At 34.3% G+C, this 19,426-nt stretch overlaps 4 protein-coding genes across 4 annotated transcripts; 2 read left to right on the forward strand and 2 right to left on the reverse strand.

Moving 5' to 3' along the window:
* Positions 1 to 2,411: 2,411 nt before the first annotated feature.
* LOC110226461 (protein SMAX1-LIKE 2) lies at positions 2,412 to 5,961 on the reverse strand. The gene is made up of 3 exons (XM_021018254.1): positions 4,336 to 5,961; positions 4,003 to 4,258; positions 2,412 to 3,922 (listed from the first exon to the last, which is right to left on the reverse strand). Exons 1-3 carry the CDS (start codon positions 5,523 to 5,525, stop codon positions 2,588 to 2,590), a joined length of 2,781 nt encoding a protein of 926 aa, XP_020873913.1. The 5' UTR covers positions 5,526 to 5,961; the 3' UTR covers positions 2,412 to 2,587.
* Positions 5,962 to 13,888: 7,927 nt separating this feature from the next.
* Positions 13,889 to 16,940, forward strand: LOC9303426 (diacylglycerol kinase 7). The gene is made up of 9 exons (XM_021018910.1): positions 13,889 to 14,430; positions 14,958 to 15,080; positions 15,164 to 15,560; positions 15,660 to 15,742; positions 15,850 to 15,920; positions 16,032 to 16,109; positions 16,193 to 16,280; positions 16,368 to 16,484; positions 16,562 to 16,940. The coding sequence occupies exons 1-9, from the start codon at positions 14,065 to 14,067 to the stop codon at positions 16,718 to 16,720; spliced, it is 1,482 nt and encodes a 493-aa protein (XP_020874569.1). The 5' UTR covers positions 13,889 to 14,064; the 3' UTR covers positions 16,721 to 16,940.
* Positions 16,941 to 17,162: 222 nt separating this feature from the next.
* On the forward strand, positions 17,163 to 18,521 carry LOC9303427 (small nuclear ribonucleoprotein E). The gene is made up of 6 exons (XM_002867309.2): positions 17,163 to 17,312; positions 17,422 to 17,448; positions 17,562 to 17,624; positions 17,990 to 18,068; positions 18,189 to 18,234; positions 18,339 to 18,521. Exons 1-6 carry the CDS (start codon positions 17,271 to 17,273, stop codon positions 18,346 to 18,348), a joined length of 267 nt encoding a protein of 88 aa, XP_002867355.1. The 5' UTR covers positions 17,163 to 17,270; the 3' UTR covers positions 18,349 to 18,521.
* A 109-nt stretch (positions 18,522 to 18,630) lies between these two features.
* On the reverse strand, positions 18,631 to 19,407 carry LOC9303428 (pathogenesis-related protein PR-1). Its single transcript, XM_002869336.2, has one exon. It carries the CDS (start codon positions 19,334 to 19,336, stop codon positions 18,842 to 18,844), a length of 495 nt encoding a protein of 164 aa, XP_002869382.2. The 5' UTR covers positions 19,337 to 19,407; the 3' UTR covers positions 18,631 to 18,841.
* Between the last annotated feature and the right edge of the window lie 19 nt (positions 19,408 to 19,426).

Below are 19,426 nucleotides of genomic sequence, written 5' to 3' on the forward strand. Positions count from 1 at the left end.
TAAGTGAGAAGACATAATGCAAATCCACTAAAAAGATAGAGAGAGGCCATAAGGTCCATATACATAACTAAATAATTGAATGATATAAAGGCATGTTTTGGTTTGTCTTCTCCTTGTTCTAGTGCTTCTCTTTGGCAAAAATCCTTTATTTCAAATATAATATTAAACTATATCCTCTTCAATTTTCATTATTTTTTGTCAATAATTAGGTTATGACCTCTGCTTTATTTCAAACAAATCCATATTTTAATATTCGAAAACTATTGGATATGCTTTTAGTTATGTATATAACTAAGTACCACAAAACTTCAGTCTTATCTTCCACTCATAAAATATTACTATATCGTATGTAATATCTAAAGACACGAAGGAAATAAAAGGCAGTTTTGGAGGCTTTGTCTTCAAGTGTCTAGCAGGGAACCGGAGTTATATGACCTGTAAAAGCCAAAAATACAACACGACTACTGCAACAACTTGTTTGAGTAATTCAAAATATATATCAAAAATTTTTTGTTTACTTAATAAGTCGTCTAGGAGACTTGCAAACAAATAAAGACTTCTAATAAGATCTCGAAAATTTTTACTGTGTCGAAAATTGTGTTTCATCAATTAGATTTAGATTTACTATATATAGCTAATACAATAAAATATATATAGGCATATGGACCATGTGAATTCACTAGGCATGCATGTAGTTGTTAAGTGGTAGATTTAGATATTAATGTCCAATACATATGAATCAACTTACATATACGAAAGAGGATGTGACTACTCCTTTCTTCATATTAGCTATTAAAGAAATTCGCTAGACTGAAAAAAGGGTAAAACGTAGTTCGTGGTGACATATGATTAGCTTGTAGATGTAATTTATTCTAATTCGATCTAGCAGTCTAAATTGAACTTGAAAAGCCATCGCGTCATGTAATTTAGATCACTAGATATGATCAAGTGTCGTAGTCGTTTCTTGTTATCATACTCTTAGTTGGGTTTAAATTTATTATCGGTAGTTGACCGGTTTGTAGGCTGAAGCTTTGAATCAATGGTCATCATCATAAATGATAAATTCAAAGTATGACCCCAAGAGCACAAAAGGACCGATCACTACGTGTGGTCCGATCGCTTTACATTTTGAATTTTGGAACATGTTTTGGTCAAACCGGTTTGGTAGTTTTCAACTTTGTTTTGAACTCAGATTTCTCTAAATCGCGTATTGACCAAATTGACACTCAACGACGACTAATTTCCAGTGAAATTAAATCCCAAATATCCTAATTTAAAGCATATAAACTATACAAAAAAACTTGAGTATCTAGACGTCAATACACTATTCAAGATCCGATAACAGTGGACAAAACAAAATTGGTAGCTATAGATGGCGTAGATCAATTAAAAACGTGACTAAATGTGCATAACATTATTATGTTGTTGATTTATACTTTAGAAAGAGAGCAGATTATACAATATATAAAATATAAATCCCTTTTTTTTTTTGGGCAAAACAATATATAAATCCTAAATTCTAAAAACTATGGTGGTTTAGAGAATATTAGCTGTTGAGTGTTGACCCAAAAACGGAAGAATGAGCTAAGAGTAGAATTTTCTTTCATGCTAAAAATTATTATAACTAAGACCACACCATGTGATTTGTTGTATACGAATAAAGTGATTAGAAACATCATATAGTGGAACAGCTCCACCGGAACTATACAAAATAACGAATATAAACATGCACGAGGTTCCTTGAATTGGCTATCAAGTAAGAAACATTATCAACCTTTTTTTTGGTTAAAAAAATCATTATCAATCTTCCTTGTATTAATATCACTAATCACTACTTTGATTTAGCACGAATATTCGCTTTACTCCAACTTATCTCGAATGATATTAAACCATTAGCTACAAAATTCCACCAAAAATGTCATATAAATGTATAAAAAAAAGCTATGAGTTATTAATTATTAGTCTGATATTGTCGCAGGATTTTATTTAATAAATATTGGGTCCATGGGAGTGGTTGGATTTGCTGCTTTCATTCTAAAAAGGTGAAATAAAGACAAACCACATACTAGCCGAACCCACCTAATATTTAAAAAGTACACAACTTTCTACTGAAATTAATGTCTCCTGAATATTACAAAACTTATTATACAGTTTTCCATAAAATTCGATCTGCTAAGAGACTATAATATATTCCACAAAACACCAAGAAGAAACATACGAAAGAATAATCAAATGTAACCTTGAATTAAAAAAAAATATCCATTGTCCCCAATGAAAACCTCTATTTTTAATTAATTTTGTGCTCATATTTTTCAACATTTTAATATCTTGAGATTCCTCCATTTCTTTTTGTGGAAGTAGTATCTAACTTTCTACTTTCTTTCATATATAAGCCTGTATATTCTCAGCCGTTGATTTTAATAATAAACGTTTTTTTTTACTGTTTTTAAATGTTTTACCGAACTCTTTCCCACCCCGCCAAAAAGACGGTTGGGAGTCATCATAATATTTACATCTTTACCCTCACCAATTCTCATAATTACGAATCTACCCCTCACCGGGAAAAAAGGAAAGAAAGAAGAAAAACTCAAACGACCACCGTCCTGATACTACTCGGAAGATACCCTCCGGAGATTCGATCATTTAAATCATCTTCAAGCTCAATCCTAATCACAGAATCTTCGGAAGAAGAAGCTCGAGATTTCACGCTATTCAAGCTCGAACCCATTGCTTCTTCAATCCATTCCTCTAAGCTAATCTTACTTAGCCAAATTGCACCGGCGATTCTCTCCAAAGCATTGTCTTCAATCTCCACCTTTAACCCATCCGCGAGACCGTTAGAGAAACGTTTCTTTAAAGATTCCGCGGTTTTGCCCTTGATCGAATCAAAATCAACCGGTCTAAAGAGTATAGCATCATCTACTAAAGCTACTAGCTTGTGAACGAGGTTGCCATTATCTTCTTGATCGTGCTCCACTGTTACATCGCTTGATGAATCGAATTCGGCTGCTTCGTTCAAGTCGAAACAGATCTCTTTCCTCTGTTTTGTTTGGTCATTGTCGCTATAAAGCCAATTCGGTTTTCGTTTTCGGGTTTTGCTGCTGTTGCAAACAGAGAGCCTTAACTGCCATCTTTTGTTCACCAGAGACTCTAGTCTCGTTTCATCGATAGAAGCAACATTTTCCGCTGAACCGAGCGATGAATTTACGGTAAGGATTATAATGACGTTCCCTAGACTAACCTCGCGCCCATACGAATCACAGATTCGCCCTCGTTCCATCGCTAGCTTCACGTTGTTACGTAGCAATATATCTGCTTCATCAATGTCTTCCAAAACAATAACTGCAAAAGGATTTCTCCTAACCACCTCTGCGAATCTGTCCAACGCTGTTTGGCCACGGATGTTTAAACCATCATCTGTCCTAGAACCAGAACCGAGGCTGATGGTTATCGGTTGGCTTCCCGATACAAGATCCGACAACGCAGATGCCATTCTGCTCTTCCCGGCTCTGTCTGGACCTGTGAACATCAACCATATATCCCCCTTCGATTTCCCATTACCGTGTTTGCATTCTGTAATCGCTGCTGCTACAGAAGACGCTGCATCGTGCTGCCACCAAACACTTTTCGCTAAGCCTTTTAGCAGCTTCTTGAATAAATCGATATCGAATGAATCTCCTAGCTTTCCGAAACGCGCTTCTCTGGTCTTCTTCTCGGGTGAGGATAAACCTCTGCTGGGCCGTCCAAGAACCAAATCTGTCCCAACCGGACTCCCTGGTGGAGTTATTTCCGATCTTGAGTTTGATTTCATCATATACAACGTAGAAGGAGCCATTCTTTCAGACACAGACTGATTCGGATGTAAACGCAAACATAATTCGTTCCATTTCTTTTGCAACTCCACAATCTGTTGATCTTTCGTCTACACAAAAAATAATAAAGATTCAATTCTCACTCTCTTTTCTTAATATCTCTTGGAAACTAATTTGTCAAATTACTTACCAGTTTCTTGTCACCATCATCCTTAGCTTTAGCGTTCTGCAACCACTGTGGCAAACCCGACCGGTTATCTCCGGTTAAATCTTTTTCCACCTTAGCTACGTCGTTTTCATAACTCTGCAAACACCGAGAGCAACAGCTCATTTTACCCGTCGGAATCTGAAAGCTTCTCGTCGGAGATATCGATTCAATAGAAATGATGTTGTTGCTTAATAACATAGCGTTGTGATTGTTATTGTTGTTGTTATTGCTCCCAAGTCTAATCAAAACAAAAACTAATCAGAAAAACTGAAACCTTGTCAAAAATCCAAACTTCAATTTGAATAAAGAACTAACCTTGGGAATATCGCCGGAAGAGATGATTTGGCGGCGATCGGAATAGCTTGAAGATCCCAATCATTCTCCATTGATGGATAATAAACTTGACATCGTAGATAAGTCTCACAAGTAGCTGTACCAATGAAACATAACCTCCCTTTGAATCTCTCCAGAAGCTTCCTCATCTCCACCACAGCTCCGCCGTTCGCCGCCGGATGTTCCACTAACCATTTCAAATCTCCGAGATCAAGAACAACGCCTCCACCACCGATCCTAGTCTCCACCAAACCGGAGATTTCACCAAACCTCGTCGCTAATTGTGAAACTAACTCTTTCTCTAAACGAATCACCTGAAAATTACGAAGCGGTCCGTCGGAGAATTCGCCGTTCTCGATCTTCTCTAGAATCTCTTTCACCAGAATTTGAGGCTCTGAATCGCCGACGAGAACCGGGTTACGTTTCCGGGTTCGGATCATTATCTCAATGACCCGTTTCGCTTCATCCGTCCTCTGTATCATCATCCCACTTTGCATACCAACGCCGTGTTGTTGTAACCGGGGATTAAGATAAAGATTCCGGTTAACCGGAGCCGGTACGGATCGATAACCGAACCCAATTGCAGACGGGTTAATAATTCCGGGTGACCCGGTTTGTCTCGAACTAGAAACAGAGTTACCAATCAACGACTGTTCGATCGCTGATTTCACGGCGGGGCTAGAGAAGCTAGCTTCTCGCATGACCCGACTCACACTCGGGTCATCAAGAATCGACATAATAAGCTGTTCAAGCTCCACTTTCACGGCCAAAAGCGGTTGTTGCTGTTGCTCAGGACAACCACGTCGTTGATGAGCTTGAGCACGTTTTAAAGCCGCGGTTAAAGCGTTTGAAAGAAGCGGTTCTTGCGTTTGCGACGGAGAAGAAGAAGACGATGAAGTAGTGGTGGTTATAGTAGTTGTAGGGAGACGTTCGAGGGCAACGCTGAAACAGAGCTCAAGAGCTCGACACTGAAGTGGGTGAGAAGAGTTTGGGTGAGATTTGATACAAGCTTGTCGGAGATAACCAGAGGAAGAAGATAAGAGAGTAGCTGCCACGTGTAACGGTGTCGTGTGGCCATGGTTACGACGTGTCGCTTCCGCAATCGACTGGTTAAGAACCGTCGCTGCTTCCGGCGTCAGCGTTTGCTGTATAGTAATCAATTCCGCTCTCATCTCAAAAAAACTTTTCTCAACAAGAAGTGTTTTTTTTGGTTTCTTCAACTTTTGTTTATCTTATAAAGAAAGAAGAAACCTTTGCATAAAGAACTTTTTGGACCGGCCACAAGATATTTAAAATGTTAAGGGTCACGAAAAAATGCAGAGGAAAAAAGTTGTTTTATCAGGTAAAAAAAAAAAAAGGAGAAAGGATCAAACACAAAAGATGGCTTTTTACAGAAAAACAAAAAGCCGATCAACAGAAAGGTAAAAAACGAAGCTTTTGTTTGAATTGTCTTTCTCTTTCTCTGTTTCTGTGGTTTTTGCAGTGTGTGTGAGCGCGTGGGAAAAAGAAGAAATCGTTGAAGAAAAGGGAAGATTGGATCATTTGCCTTCACAAGAACTTAAAAACTCTCTCATTACAGCTTTTGTAATCTATTTGAATTTATTCGACGCCAAATATTATAAGGAGCATCGGTTGAAATTACGGAAGTGTCCTTTTGTGTCTGCGGCTATAGACTATAGTGGGACAAATGCCTCAAAGTCATTAACTTGGTTTGAAAATTGGTTAATTTCTTCATATTTAGACCAATTATCATCTACTTTAATTGTTAAGATTAAAATATTTGTGTTGACAGAGAATTAATACTCAAAATAGGTACTGAGATAGGTCTAAAAAAGAGAGTAAGATGCTCTGTTTTCAGTGTCATCTTTCGTAATTCTTTTATTTAGTGTATTGTAGAAGATATTAGTGTTTCTATTTTAATAACCATCAAAGACTACAAGTTCATGCACAAGATGGAAGAACATTTTAACGTTTTTTGTAAGTTGCTGCTATACGGTTGAGAAATAACTTTATATGGAAAAGATTAGAAATTTGATATTGATGTTTACTAGTACTAATTTAAACGTTTGGAAAAAAGCAAAAATTAAATTACTAATTTCAGATGAGAGTGGAAAATAAAAAAGGTAAGCAACTAATAAAGTTTTGATGACGAAATAAAAGTTTGAATCTAGTCAGAGTAATGAGACAAAAGTGATCACGCGTTTTAAAGTAGCGAGTGTACGACAATTGCTCGAGTGCTTTTGTGACTCGTGATCAGCTTAGGTGCTGATCCGTGTATGTCACGCGCTGTTGAAAACGTGTGAGTTTTTTTTATTCCTTTTTAAAATCTTTTTTTGGGTTTTGTTTAGCTTTAAAAAACGAAATATCTGTAATTCACACGCAATCCCTGCAAAAGGAATCGACTCAAAAAGCTTTTTCACCTTTTCGTATTTGCCTTTTTATCTCTCTCCTGTCTCTTTTCCGCCGATCCAAAAGGTCTTTATTTTTATTTTTATTGGAGTATTTTATTTTAGTTAGAATTTTGGAAATAAATTGTAGTAGTAAATTTTGGAGTAAAACTTAACTTTGAAGTTAAAAAACAAAAATAAAAAAAAACAAGAGAAAATTAAAAGGTAGAACACATAAATTTTACGAGTTTGAATATTTTTCTACTTCTTTGGACAAACAAAGAAGAAGATATATTTTACTCAAAAAAGATCACAATTTTGATGTTATTAAAAAAAAAACTCATAATTTTGATTCATGTCTTTTAAGCTATTTATTACTGTCATAAAAATTTACATATTTATAAAATTGAGAGATTTAGAGTACAAGTTTTTAGACAATTATTGCTTCAAACTATTATAGTTTCTGTGTGTTTAATGTATGGATCATGTGCCAGTCTTGCTTTTAGATTTGGAACTGAAATACAATCCAAAGTGTCACAATCATTTTGAAAAGAACGTTTAACTTTTCTATCAGAAGAACCGGAAACAAATTGAAAAGAACGTAACATAAGGGTTACGAATGCATTTCCTCGATTTAAAGATCATAATTTTTTTTGTTAAAGATCATAATTCTTGATTAAATGTCTTTCCATCGAAGCAAGATAACGCTAAACTTGAATTATACCAAATCACAATAGCCAATGGCTGCACGACAACTTGACATCCTTTTGGAACAAGGAAAGAAATTACAAAACATTGACGATTGATTTTGTTACCAACTTCACTTGTATCATTATTTGGATAAAGAATATTAAATGCAGAGACAAGAATGGTAAGGTCATCACATGTGCCGAGATGTGCGAGCCGACCCAATAAATTCAGAGACCATTTAATAGACAATCTTTTTGTGCTACATGACTCTTACTTCTACACCAAACAAATTGTCCTTATTTCATTTGTTACATCTCATCATTGTAGTATGTCTACGAAACTTAATACTCCGTATTTGAATAAATGTCGTTCTACCATTTTTTCTGTGTTTTTAATTAGTTGTCATTTTAACAACTTTTGCATAAAATTTCCTAAATTACCCCCAATTAATTGATCATAATTAATCAGTCTAAATTACCAAAACTATATATACCAAAAATATAATTGTAAATAATCGTTTCTCATAAGGTTAGTTTTGTAATTTTGTGCCCTTTCTTAATTCACCCAAAAACAGTTGAAACGACATTTTTTCAAATACAGAGGAAGTACTGTACTTTTACGTAAGATTTAATTTTCAGAACCAATAATGCTATATAGCCTATAGACTACACATACAAGGAAAGTAAAATACATATATTCATGTTTCATACAACAATTATATTTATATACGTTTTATACCGTCTTATTGATCTACTATGATATCTTATTGTAAATGTATTCATTTATAAACAACGATATTCATAATCGAATACCCAAAAACTAATCGTTGACAACTTCAAAACAAAGGGGAGGAAAAAAGGCATAGTAGTCGAATCACATTACTCTTTTTCATGCGATTTACCATCGTCATGAAATATTGTAGTCGTTATAAATATAAATCAAATACTAGCTTTAAAAATGCGGTAATCATTTTCTATAGAAAGATAAAATAAAGTAGAAGAGATAAATAATTGGGGTAAGAGTAACGCACGCTTTGCCTTTAGGGTTACGCGTTTATCGAGTTCACTCACTTTTTAACAAACTCCTTTGCAGCCTTTTTACACCAAACTTTACTCTGTTATACTCTTCTCTTGTCCAATTCTACACCTCTTCTTTCAGCTTTCGAATCATTTCTTTTAATTATTAATTAGTAGTATTAGAGCATTAGCACCATGAGGATAGATGTTAATAATAGATTTATTATAAAATTTATTGAAGAGAGAGGAGGAGAATTGGCAGGCGGACAAAGAGAGAGGAAAGATATAGAGAGATATTTATTTTTCTAATTTTTCCATCCACTCAAATTTTGCCACGTGGACTTTACACCCGATGCATACAACTTGCAACTTAACATCCGTTTCTCATTTCTACACACTCAATTCTAATATTTTAGGTTTTTTATTACTCACACCCAGGCAAATGTGTTGCCACTGCGCATGGTCTTAGCGTGGTAATGATTTAGAAAAATATATATTCCATCCGTTCCTGATGTTTTAGTGTTTTAGGTTTGTTCCACAAAGATTGATTTTCTGGCTTTTTATTTTATTTTTTAATAATTGATATTAACAAATCGTAGATTTCAAGGCGTAATGATTACAAATAATTAACTGTTTTAGATTACTATTGGTTCATATATTATTAAAAATATTTAATAAAAAGAAAAAATTATTAAATGATTAAATTATGATTGTTTCTTAATATATGTGTAAACTCTAAAACATCAAATTTTCATGAATAGAGGAAGTAGTAAATTTGCAACTAATTATTATAATTACTAAATGTATGCGCTAACATTGTCAGTTTGTCACTAAGCTTACATAGAAGATTCATTTAGCGTTGTAGTTTAGATTATTCGAATTAGTTAAATGAAATTTATAGCGCTAATTACTTATTTTATTTTATGGTGATCTCTAATAAACTTTACATGTGTTTATATCCGATTATATAAAAACATTTGAAGAACTATATGAATAAGATTTATTCTAATTTGTGTTCCTCAAAACGCTTGGTTACATCGTCTTTAGCCACATTATCTAATATAAAGATTATTAACCAACGTAAGTTCAATCTTTGATCAAAATCAAGCCAAATAAATAACTCACTATTGCTTTTAGAGACTGATGAATAGATCTTTGAAGAGACAATGCATCCGCGACTCGAACTTATTGCTATTAAAATCCTCACACATTTAATTTTCTTGTTATGTAAATGAGACATATAAGATTAACTCAACTAACAATAACATAAAGTAGACCAATGCGGACATAACATAACGAATAAACTTCTTCGTATTCAGATTTGGACTATATTCGATTGACCTATTGTTCTGGTTTACATTGCAAACCGAATATTGTGTAATTGTGTACCATGTCTACGATCGGGTCTTCGGGTTCTTGGATCCAAAATAATGGTCTCCGAGAAAATGGAAATTGTCGTGTAGTTAGAGAGAAAAGGGAAAAAAAAAAAAGCTGACGCAAAGAAGAGAATAGTTTTATTGTGAAGACCGATAAACAAAAAAAGTGCTTGTTTGAAAAGAAGTTAAAGAGTTTCAGCTTTCTGCATTTATTACAACTTCACGTACAACTCTTGTCGACCTACTGTGTCTTTTATGCCTATCTCAGTTATTTACTATTTTGCCCTTTATTTCTTTTCTTTTGACAGCAATACAAAATGTTTGATAGTGCTTCAATATTACTAAATAATTTAATACTCAGATGTTTATGTATAAGTTTTCAATTAAATTTGTTCCGAATATAACATAAATTTTCATTTCGATTTATAAATGGAAATTAAAGTTTGCCTTAGTTAAAATGCACTATCTTATGCGATAGAATTTTGAAAACATAATTAGAGTGAGACAAACCGTAAAATTGATCCACTCCTATAGCCATCAAATAAATTAAACCAATAGCTTTTTCATATTCAAATTAAGTGTTGGTGTGTTACTAATCATTAAAAGAATGGTAGAGTGTAGAAAAAAACAGCTAAGTACTTAAGTCATGAAAAGGAAACTTGAGTTTTCTAAACTTCACAAAACATTTTATAGACGAGCTTGTAACATTTTGCTAACAAAACAGCTAACACTTTCTTTTCTAAGTTTATAAAATCTACTGAATGTTTGAGTCATTTTTTTTTCACCATAATATTGTAGGCCAATAAAAGATGTGAGGTTACCGACTAGTTGTGCAATCAATGCATTCATCATGAAAAAGTTGAATTCTCTTTGACGCGTTATGGACTCCACAAAAAGGTCTACCTTTTCCATTTTAAAGGAGCAAAAATTTTAAATGCGATTTCTTTTCTCTCTACACTTATAAATGTATAGAGAGACTATAATAAGTCTAAGATTAGATAACGCAATTTAGTTCATTCACTTGTCCAAAGTTTTTTTTTTAATTATTCATAATTCACGAAATATCGAAACATCCGAGTACTAATGGAATAGAACCCCGAACACAAGAATTATTGAGTAAAAACGTTTTATTTAGAATATTTATTTTGCGATAAGGTTTCTATTAATATATTTCACCAAATTCTATCATTTGTTCTATTCTCCAGTATAATAATTTAATTATGCCCCGTCACAACGATAATCGCTTTTTTTAAAGTCATTTTATTTACCAAACCCTACGTTCTTCTATCCGATTATGCGGTTTTAACTTCATGCGATTACCTCTTCAAGCCAAATAGAGGTGGAATCTAATTACTACTTTTAAGTGTGAAATTCTAAATAGGAGTTATCGACCATCAAAACATTTATTCCATGGAATCTTTTCTGTTGTTCAGCTATTTCAGACATTTTTGAGAGTCCATGGGAACACCTAACGATAAAAAGCCCCCACATTTACATAGTTAAAGAAAAACCATCACTGTTTCAAAACCACATTCTTCCACTATGGTATTGTACAATACCTATTTTTCCCGAAAAACTTATTTGTTTATATAAATATGAATTGAGAATTTCATCTAGTACTATATATAAGCGATGGTATGCTAACGTTAGTAAGAGGTATTGTATTTAAAAAAAAAATGCAAGATATTTAAGCAGTTAAATAATTTTTGAAACGAAATTCATTTTGCAAATGACCCAAAATGAATATAAACTAATGTAAGTTGACGTAAATGATAAAAATCATAATTCATATAGAAAGGGCTTCTCCATTTGATGCTCCAATGATCAGAGGCAAATCAAAATCTGTAATGAATGATTTATTATAAAAATTAAACTAAACTGTCATTAAGATAAAAAAAAAAAAACCCATTCTTAAATCTCAACTAAACCCATTAAGTTCAATATTGGTAGGGCCGAATCACATTGATGGCTCGCTTTTCTTTCTTATGATAAACACAAATTCTTATGTGTACTTTGAGTGATTCAAGTGTCACATGATGCCACACTTATTTCTTTCAAAACATCCTTAATTACGATCAATGAATTAGGCATTTTTCTATTATGATCAATGAATTATTAATGATATTTAGTCAGACTAATCTTTGAGATTACATATATTAAAAACTTGGATATGCATGATGCATCCATGCATAATTGAATATTAGTATATATCATCCCAATATTATATATCTAGCTGAAGCCTCAAACCTGAATTACCCTTGTTTGGGTTCATATGCCGACTCATTACGTCCCACTACTTCCAAATGCACGAGTCCATGTAGATTATAGCATGACGTGTATTTGTTTTTTTCCCTTACAATTTAAATTCCTCATCTTGAAGAATATAACTAATTTGATTCCGTTCAGAAACAACGAACTGAAAACATGTTGATTCGCATGATGTTTGGATTTTTGTTTTCCTTATAACTCGTAAAATCTTTTCTTTGACGCGGTTTCAAGACTTTGACGTTGATAAAATGTGAATATGTGTACATGTCCACCTTCCCCTCTCACGTCGACGGTCGACAACTTTCTGCAAGTCTTCCAATTTCCTTCCATTTATATCACTATATGCACTTTTTCCCCTCAACCTATTTATACGCTAATCTACTCATTTTAAATACTTTTCAATAAAGATCCAATTTAAGATTAATTTGAAAGCTACCAAGTTTTATTTATGATTGGAAAAGGATGCCTAACCAATAACAAGAATGACTTTCATTTGCATTTTGATTTATTAAAATCCTGAAAATAATTATGTTGGTCCTAGACACAAAACTAAAATATTTCATTCCCCCACCATCATCATATAATAGAAGTTTAGAAATGTTTAATTTGAATTTGGTTCAGTTTTAATTCTTTTTTTTTTTGGTTTTAGAAATTCTTAACGAATATAAAGACAGCTATAGATGAAGCGATGTTGATGCGGATTTGATCTTTAATTAAACAGCTCTCAATTTTTACAAGAATTTAAGTTTTATTTCGATTAAAATTTGGTTTAATGTCTCTTATCTATTTACAGTTTAAACAGTTGAACATTTTTTTTTTTTTTTTGAATTGACAAGGCCCGATCAATAGGCAATCTCTACTACGCGGGGTAACGCGACTTACTGGAGTCGAACTTCGGTGGAGAAGGCGGAGTCAAATGGACTTAACCACTTGACTAAAGACACATCTCTATAACAGTTGAACATTTTTAACCATAAACAAATACATTCTTTGGATCGACTATTCAGTTACATTTTCGGTTCGGTTTATCCAAATTACTCACCTTTGCATAAGATTGTTTATATTGATGAATGAACTACCTAACGTATGAGAATTAATATTTAGAGCATTTGTGGAAAGTTTAGGCCCCCTTTATATCACTATTGGACTATAAACCATATTACCCATATTCTATAATGGGCTTTAGAAATATAAGAAAACTGTTGTATGGGTCCTAAAATTCAACACCTCGGCCCATACGTGAGTTATATAAAATGAAAATTCAAATAAATAGTTAAGTAACTCCACCGGTTATAAGATGCAATAAATAGACATGTATATCTCCTAACCAGAAAAGAAAAATGAATATTGGACAGCTTCACGATTTAATAACACAGCACACCCAGTAGAGAAATAATCATAAATATGCGGCCCATATGTCACATCCTGACACAGTCCACTGCTTTTAATTGTCCCTTTTACCCTTTTTACTATCTTATTCCTAACGTGACAAGTACAGCATTTAATAGTCTATCTATCTTTCCATAAACTTAACATAGTTTTGTATTACAAGTCAAATATCAAAATATGCAGGTATTAATTAGGTGGTTAATTGGGGTAAGAAAATAAAAATCCTTTAAATTTGTTATCTTACAATAGAAAAAAGTGAAAACTTCCTTATCACTCGCCTTAAAATATGGTCACATAAAAAATCAACGAGACTTGAAAATAGTGGCAATTCTGTAAATTCGTAGTGCTGATAAGGGCATTTTCATGTCGTTTTTTAAAAGGTCATAAAAATAAAACTCTTTTCGGGAAAATCTACACACGTTTAAATACGCACATCGAAGTACACCGATTTTGATTTGCTCTGTCTTGGAAAACTAATCTTAAAAAAACAAAACACAGAACTGTCAATTTTAGTCTTATTGAATTGTCTTCAAATTTCGATCATTTTCATTTCTAATATTAATTTGTTTCTCGAAGAATTTGATAATGGAGGAGACGCCGAGATCAGTCGGCGAAGCATCGACGACTAATTTCGTGGCGGCTAGACCGTCGGCGAAGACCGATGCAGTGACGATGAGAGGTTGTGGTTTTGCTAATCTTGCCTTGGTTGGTATAGACAGAGAAGAGCTTCGAGGGAGACTAGCGATGCCTGAGTATCTTCGTCTAGCTATGAGAGATTGTATCAAGAGGAAAGATTCAACAGAGATTCCTGATCATTTGCTACTTCCTGGCGGCGCCGCCGCAGAGATGGCTCCTCACGCACCAATGGTTGTGTTTATTAACCCGAAAAGTGGAGGTCGTCATGGTCCTGTTCTTAAAGAGAGGCTTCAACAATTGATGACTGAAGAACAGGTCAGTTTTTTAAGATACAACTTTTTTTTTTTTTTTTTGTAACTTATGAAATGAGCTCACTTAACTTTTGAAATGAACTTGAGATCATATTTTTGTTTGAAGAAGATTTAAAATCTAGATTTGGGTTTACTTTCTGTTTGACTTCACTGGATTTTGGTTAGATTGTGAATGGAATCACTCTGCTTTGGTTTTGGGTTTAGTGGGTTTAGCTAGGACATTCTTGTTGTTCTGAAATGATCAAATGTTCTGTTTTTTTTCTTCTCTCATCTTGTTTAGGAGAAGTTATAAACTGTTTTGTTTAAAAGATTGTGATTCCAGTGTTTTTGATTAGCTGATGTTCTTGGTAGTAAAAGTTAGAACCTTTGTTGTCATGCAATAGTACAAACTTTATTTCTTGAATTGTTGTAAGCAAATTTTTGTTGTTGTTTGAAGGGTGACATAATTTGGAGTTTTGTGAAGTTATTCTTTGTGTTTTTTTTGGTATTTGTACCTAGTTTGTGAGCTCATGTTAATTTTTGCAATGACAGGTATTTGATCTCACTGAGGTGAAGCCTCATGAATTTGTACGGTACGGTTTGGGGTGCTTGGAGACATTGGCATTGAAAGGAGATGAATGTGCAAGAGAATGCAGAGAAAAGATGCGTATCATGGTGAGTATTTATGCACTTACTTCCAAAGAAGTAGTTAGCAATTGGAATTAGATTTGTTAAGTTAGATGTGATTATGGTGATAGGTAGCAGGTGGTGATGGTACCGTTGGCTGGGTTCTTGGATGTCTCGGTGAGCTTCATAAAGACGGAAAATCACATATTCCTCCTGTTGGAGTTATCCCTCTCGGTACAGGAAATGACCTCTCCAGGAGTTTTGGTTGGGGTGGTTCATTCCCTTTTGCTTGGAGATCTGCTATGAAAAGAACATTACATCGAGCAACTTTAGGTTCCGTTTCTCGATTAGACAGCTGGAAGATTGTAGTGTCAATGCCATCTGGAGAAGTCGTTGATCCTCCTTATTCTTTGAAGCCTACAATAGAGGAAACTGCACTTGATCAGGCTTTGGATGCTGATGGAGATGGAGATGTACCTCCTAAAGCAAAGTCTTATGAAGGAGTGTTCTACAACTACTTTAGCATAGGTTTGGATTCATTAACTAACTTTATCTTTTCATTATTTTAATAAATTTCTACAAAGTTAACCTTTTGAAGTAATTTGGTATTTTCCTTGTGTTGTCAAGGTATGGATGCTCAAGTTGCATACGGATTCCACCATCTTCGCAATGAGAAACCGTACCTAGCTCAAGGCCCTGTTACAAATAAGGTTGTTATATATCAGAATCTTCATTCTTGTCTATGTTGCGCTACTTAGATGTTTTTTTTTTCGGTTTGTAATGAGATTATGAATCACACTCGTTTCGGTTTTTGCAGATTATATATTCAAGTTACAGTTGTACTCAAGGTTGGTTTTGCACGCCTTGTGTCAACAATCCAGGTTTAAGGTTAGCATTTCAAGTGAAGAGAGTAAACTAAAAGCCTTTTCTTTTCCCTTTTTTTTAACTCAATTCCTGTCTCTTGTTGTGTTGACATGTTGTGGTAAGATGAATTTGCAGGGGACTAAGAAACATAATGAAAATCCACATTAAAAAGGCAAATTGCTCCGAATGGGAAGAGATCAATGTCCCTAAAAGGTACACAAAAACTAATCTTATCATTGATTAAAAAACTTAAAAAATGGCTTCACTTACAATCTCTCTGGTTTGGTTTTGTGTAGTGTGAGATCGATTGTGGTATTGAATCTTTATAACTATGGAAGTGGAAGACATCCATGGGGTAATCTCAGACCAAAATATTTAGAGAAGGTAAATTTTTATTCAGTACACTAATCTTCGGGTTTATCACTTTCTCCACAAGCTTTAACAGAACGGTTTTCGGGTTTTCTATAACAGAGAGGATTTGTGGAGGCGCATTGTGACGACGGGCTGATAGAGATATTCGGTTTAAAGCAAGGTTGGCATGCTTCATTTGTAATGGCTCAAATCATCTCAGCTAAACACATTGCTCAGGTACAAAATATACCCGCAGTTTCTCTATAACGAACTGGTGTAACCTCGGTTTGATCTTCAACCGTTTATCGTTTCAGGCGGCTGCTATTAGATTTGAACTAAGAGGAGGTGATTGGAAAAATGCGTTCTTGCAAATGGATGGTGAGCCATGGAAACAACCGATGAAGAGTGATTATTCGACATTTGTAGAGATCAAAAAGGTTCCTTTTCAATCGTTAATGATCAACGGCGAATGATCGAGGAAACTCTTTTATATCTTTCGCATTATCGAGAAGTTGTAAAAGAAAGAAAAAAAGAGGCTGTTTCGTTCTGTATTTCTGTTCCATCAATTAGTCAAAATAGTGATCTATGTTCAGCTTTTGCTGCTACTGTTGTTGTTGTGCTAGTGAATCATTTAACTTTGTGTAATTTATTAAAAAGATGGTAATCTAAAGGTGAAGTTTCAGTATTTTTATTCAATTAAGATTCAAGCAAACGTCTTCAGGTAGACTCAATTTCTTGTTTTGAAATATTGTAAACATGATGATGTTTCTTTCTTTAAACTCTGTTTCTTATGTTTTGGAGATAGGAGTAATGGGTCTACAAAGTCAACAGATTTCGGAGGACTAAAGAGTAAAAATATATATAAAAAAGTTGAAAAGTGAAAATATTTTGCTCTCGCTACTAAGAGTAAGAGAGAAAAATCAGAAAATCGAATTAGAAATTGATATTGCAAGTTTTAGGGTTTTAGAAAATCTTCTTCACTGAGTTTTCGAGCTCCGAAGAACACTTGCAACTTCAGCAACCATGGCGAGCACCAAAGTTCAGAGGATTATGACCCAACCCATTGTAAATTCTTCAATTTCTCTTTTACTAATTTGATTTGTTTTTTTTTTCTCTTGTTTCTTCTATTTAGTTCACTGACTCTGACTTTTGGTTTCTTTACTTTTGATTTCAGAATCTGATTTTCAGATTTCTCCAAAGTGTAAGTTTTTCGATTACTCTGTTAATTTTCGTCACTTGTAACTCTATTTGGGAAGAGGGAACCATAGAGTTGTGAGATGTGTACTTATATAGAGTCTGGTTCTTATAATGCAGAAAGCTCGGATTCAGATTTGGCTTTTTGAGCAGAAAGATTTGAGGATTGAGGGACGAATCACTGTAAGTCATATCCTGTTTCGAGCTTAGCTCAAATTTTTGAACTTTCTTGCTTTGTTGATAGGTTAAACTAGAAAATTTGACATACTTGTGTTAACCTTACCTGAGAAGTAGAGATTGATCTTTAAAGCTAGAATTTTTAGGTGAAATTTCTAACACTTGGAATTTGTCATATAATGTTGGTTCCATTTCTTGTTCGAAGTTTTGGTACCACTGATTTATTTACACCATGGAGCTAAACTCTGTACATTGTTTCATATTAGTAAAGGACCCATTGATAGCAATTAGTTCGATTCTTTCTGTGAAGCTTATGATTTAGTTGACGTTGAGTGTTTCATTGTTCCGTTATTTTAACTTTCATTGTGCAGGGTTTTGATGAGTACATGAATTTGGTGCTGGATGAGGCTGAGGAAGTGAGCATCAAGAAGAAAACCAGAAAACCACTTGGTGAGTTGTTTTACGACTCTCTCAAATTACTCTTCTACAAGGCTCTGGTTCACATTTCTCATATTGTTATGTGTTTCCGTAATGGTTGGTGCTAACACTCACGCAAAAACTGGATTTCAGGAAGGATTTTGCTTAAAGGAGACAACATAACTCTGATGATGAACGCGTAAGTATTATCATCCTCTTTTAAAGATACAAACTTTACAAATCAGTTTGCATTTATAGGTAACAAAAAAATTGAAACTCAATCCTTCTAATATCTTATTACAGGGGCAAGTGATGTCTGTTGCAGTGGAAGGAATGATCTAACTATAAGGGATGGTTTAAGAGTTCTTGTTCCCTTCTTGTTTCTTCTGTTGGGGGAAAACTTGTCTTTCTGTTGTTTACTTACTGTCAAATTGAGATATTTCACTTTGCAATTTTTTTTTATGAGAAAAAAGTTTCTTCAAAAAAGCCTTGCGTGTTAACAACTAGACGACATAGAAAACTCAAATCCAAGAAGATTGTAGTTGTTAAGAAATGTCTAATATTTGGTTAAGATTACGGTCCAAAATCTGAGATTAATATGATTGTTAGTCTTATTAGCCAAAAGAAGGCTCCCACATCAAACACACATAAGAAAATGTTTGGAAAACATACGTTGTGTAGTTTTGCCCATCTCACGTTAAACTTAAACCAACAAAAAAATACATTTGTATACAAAAAGAAAGTTAAAACACAAGAACAACCTCTTTTGGCATGAGTATTTCTTTAGATATACAAATAGATCATTCTCAATACGGCTTAGTACCAAGAAAATTTCCCGGCGGATCGTAATTGCAAGTCAAGAACACGCCTCCTCCGCCATTGCAGATCACGTGAGCACAGCCAATCTTCTGTGTTTTTTTCCACACGATTTGTGTGTAATGGCCACACATCTCGGAGTTGCACGAGTTGGATCTATAGTTATAGCTCCTTGCTTCGGACAACCATCCATAGGCGGCTTGGGCTGGACTCCATCTATTTCCTGAGCCCCAAAAGAGATTCTCACCATAGGGTCCATTGGAATGGATCAAGGCGCAGTCACGGCGTCTCTGGTTAGCCCACCATTGCGCATAACGGGCCAATTTGGCGTCCCATTTTAGCGGTTTGAGCCTTAAACGAGCTCTTGCTGCGTTTTGTGGAGCCATGAATTGTTCTTGGTAGGTTGCGCAATGACAACATGTTACAAGTAGTATCAAAGCCGTGATTGCAACCGAAACACAACTAATGTGTTTTATAGGAGCCATTTCGGGTGAGGCTTGAGCTAATGGTATTTGCTCATGGTTTTATATAAGCTTGGAAGAATCGTTGTTAGTATGATTTTTAAAAAATATTAT

This window comes from Arabidopsis lyrata (genome assembly GCF_000004255.2).
Source record: "Arabidopsis lyrata subsp. lyrata unplaced genomic scaffold ARALYscaffold_7, whole genome shotgun sequence".
NCBI lineage: Eukaryota > Viridiplantae > Streptophyta > Magnoliopsida > Brassicales > Brassicaceae > Arabidopsis > Arabidopsis lyrata.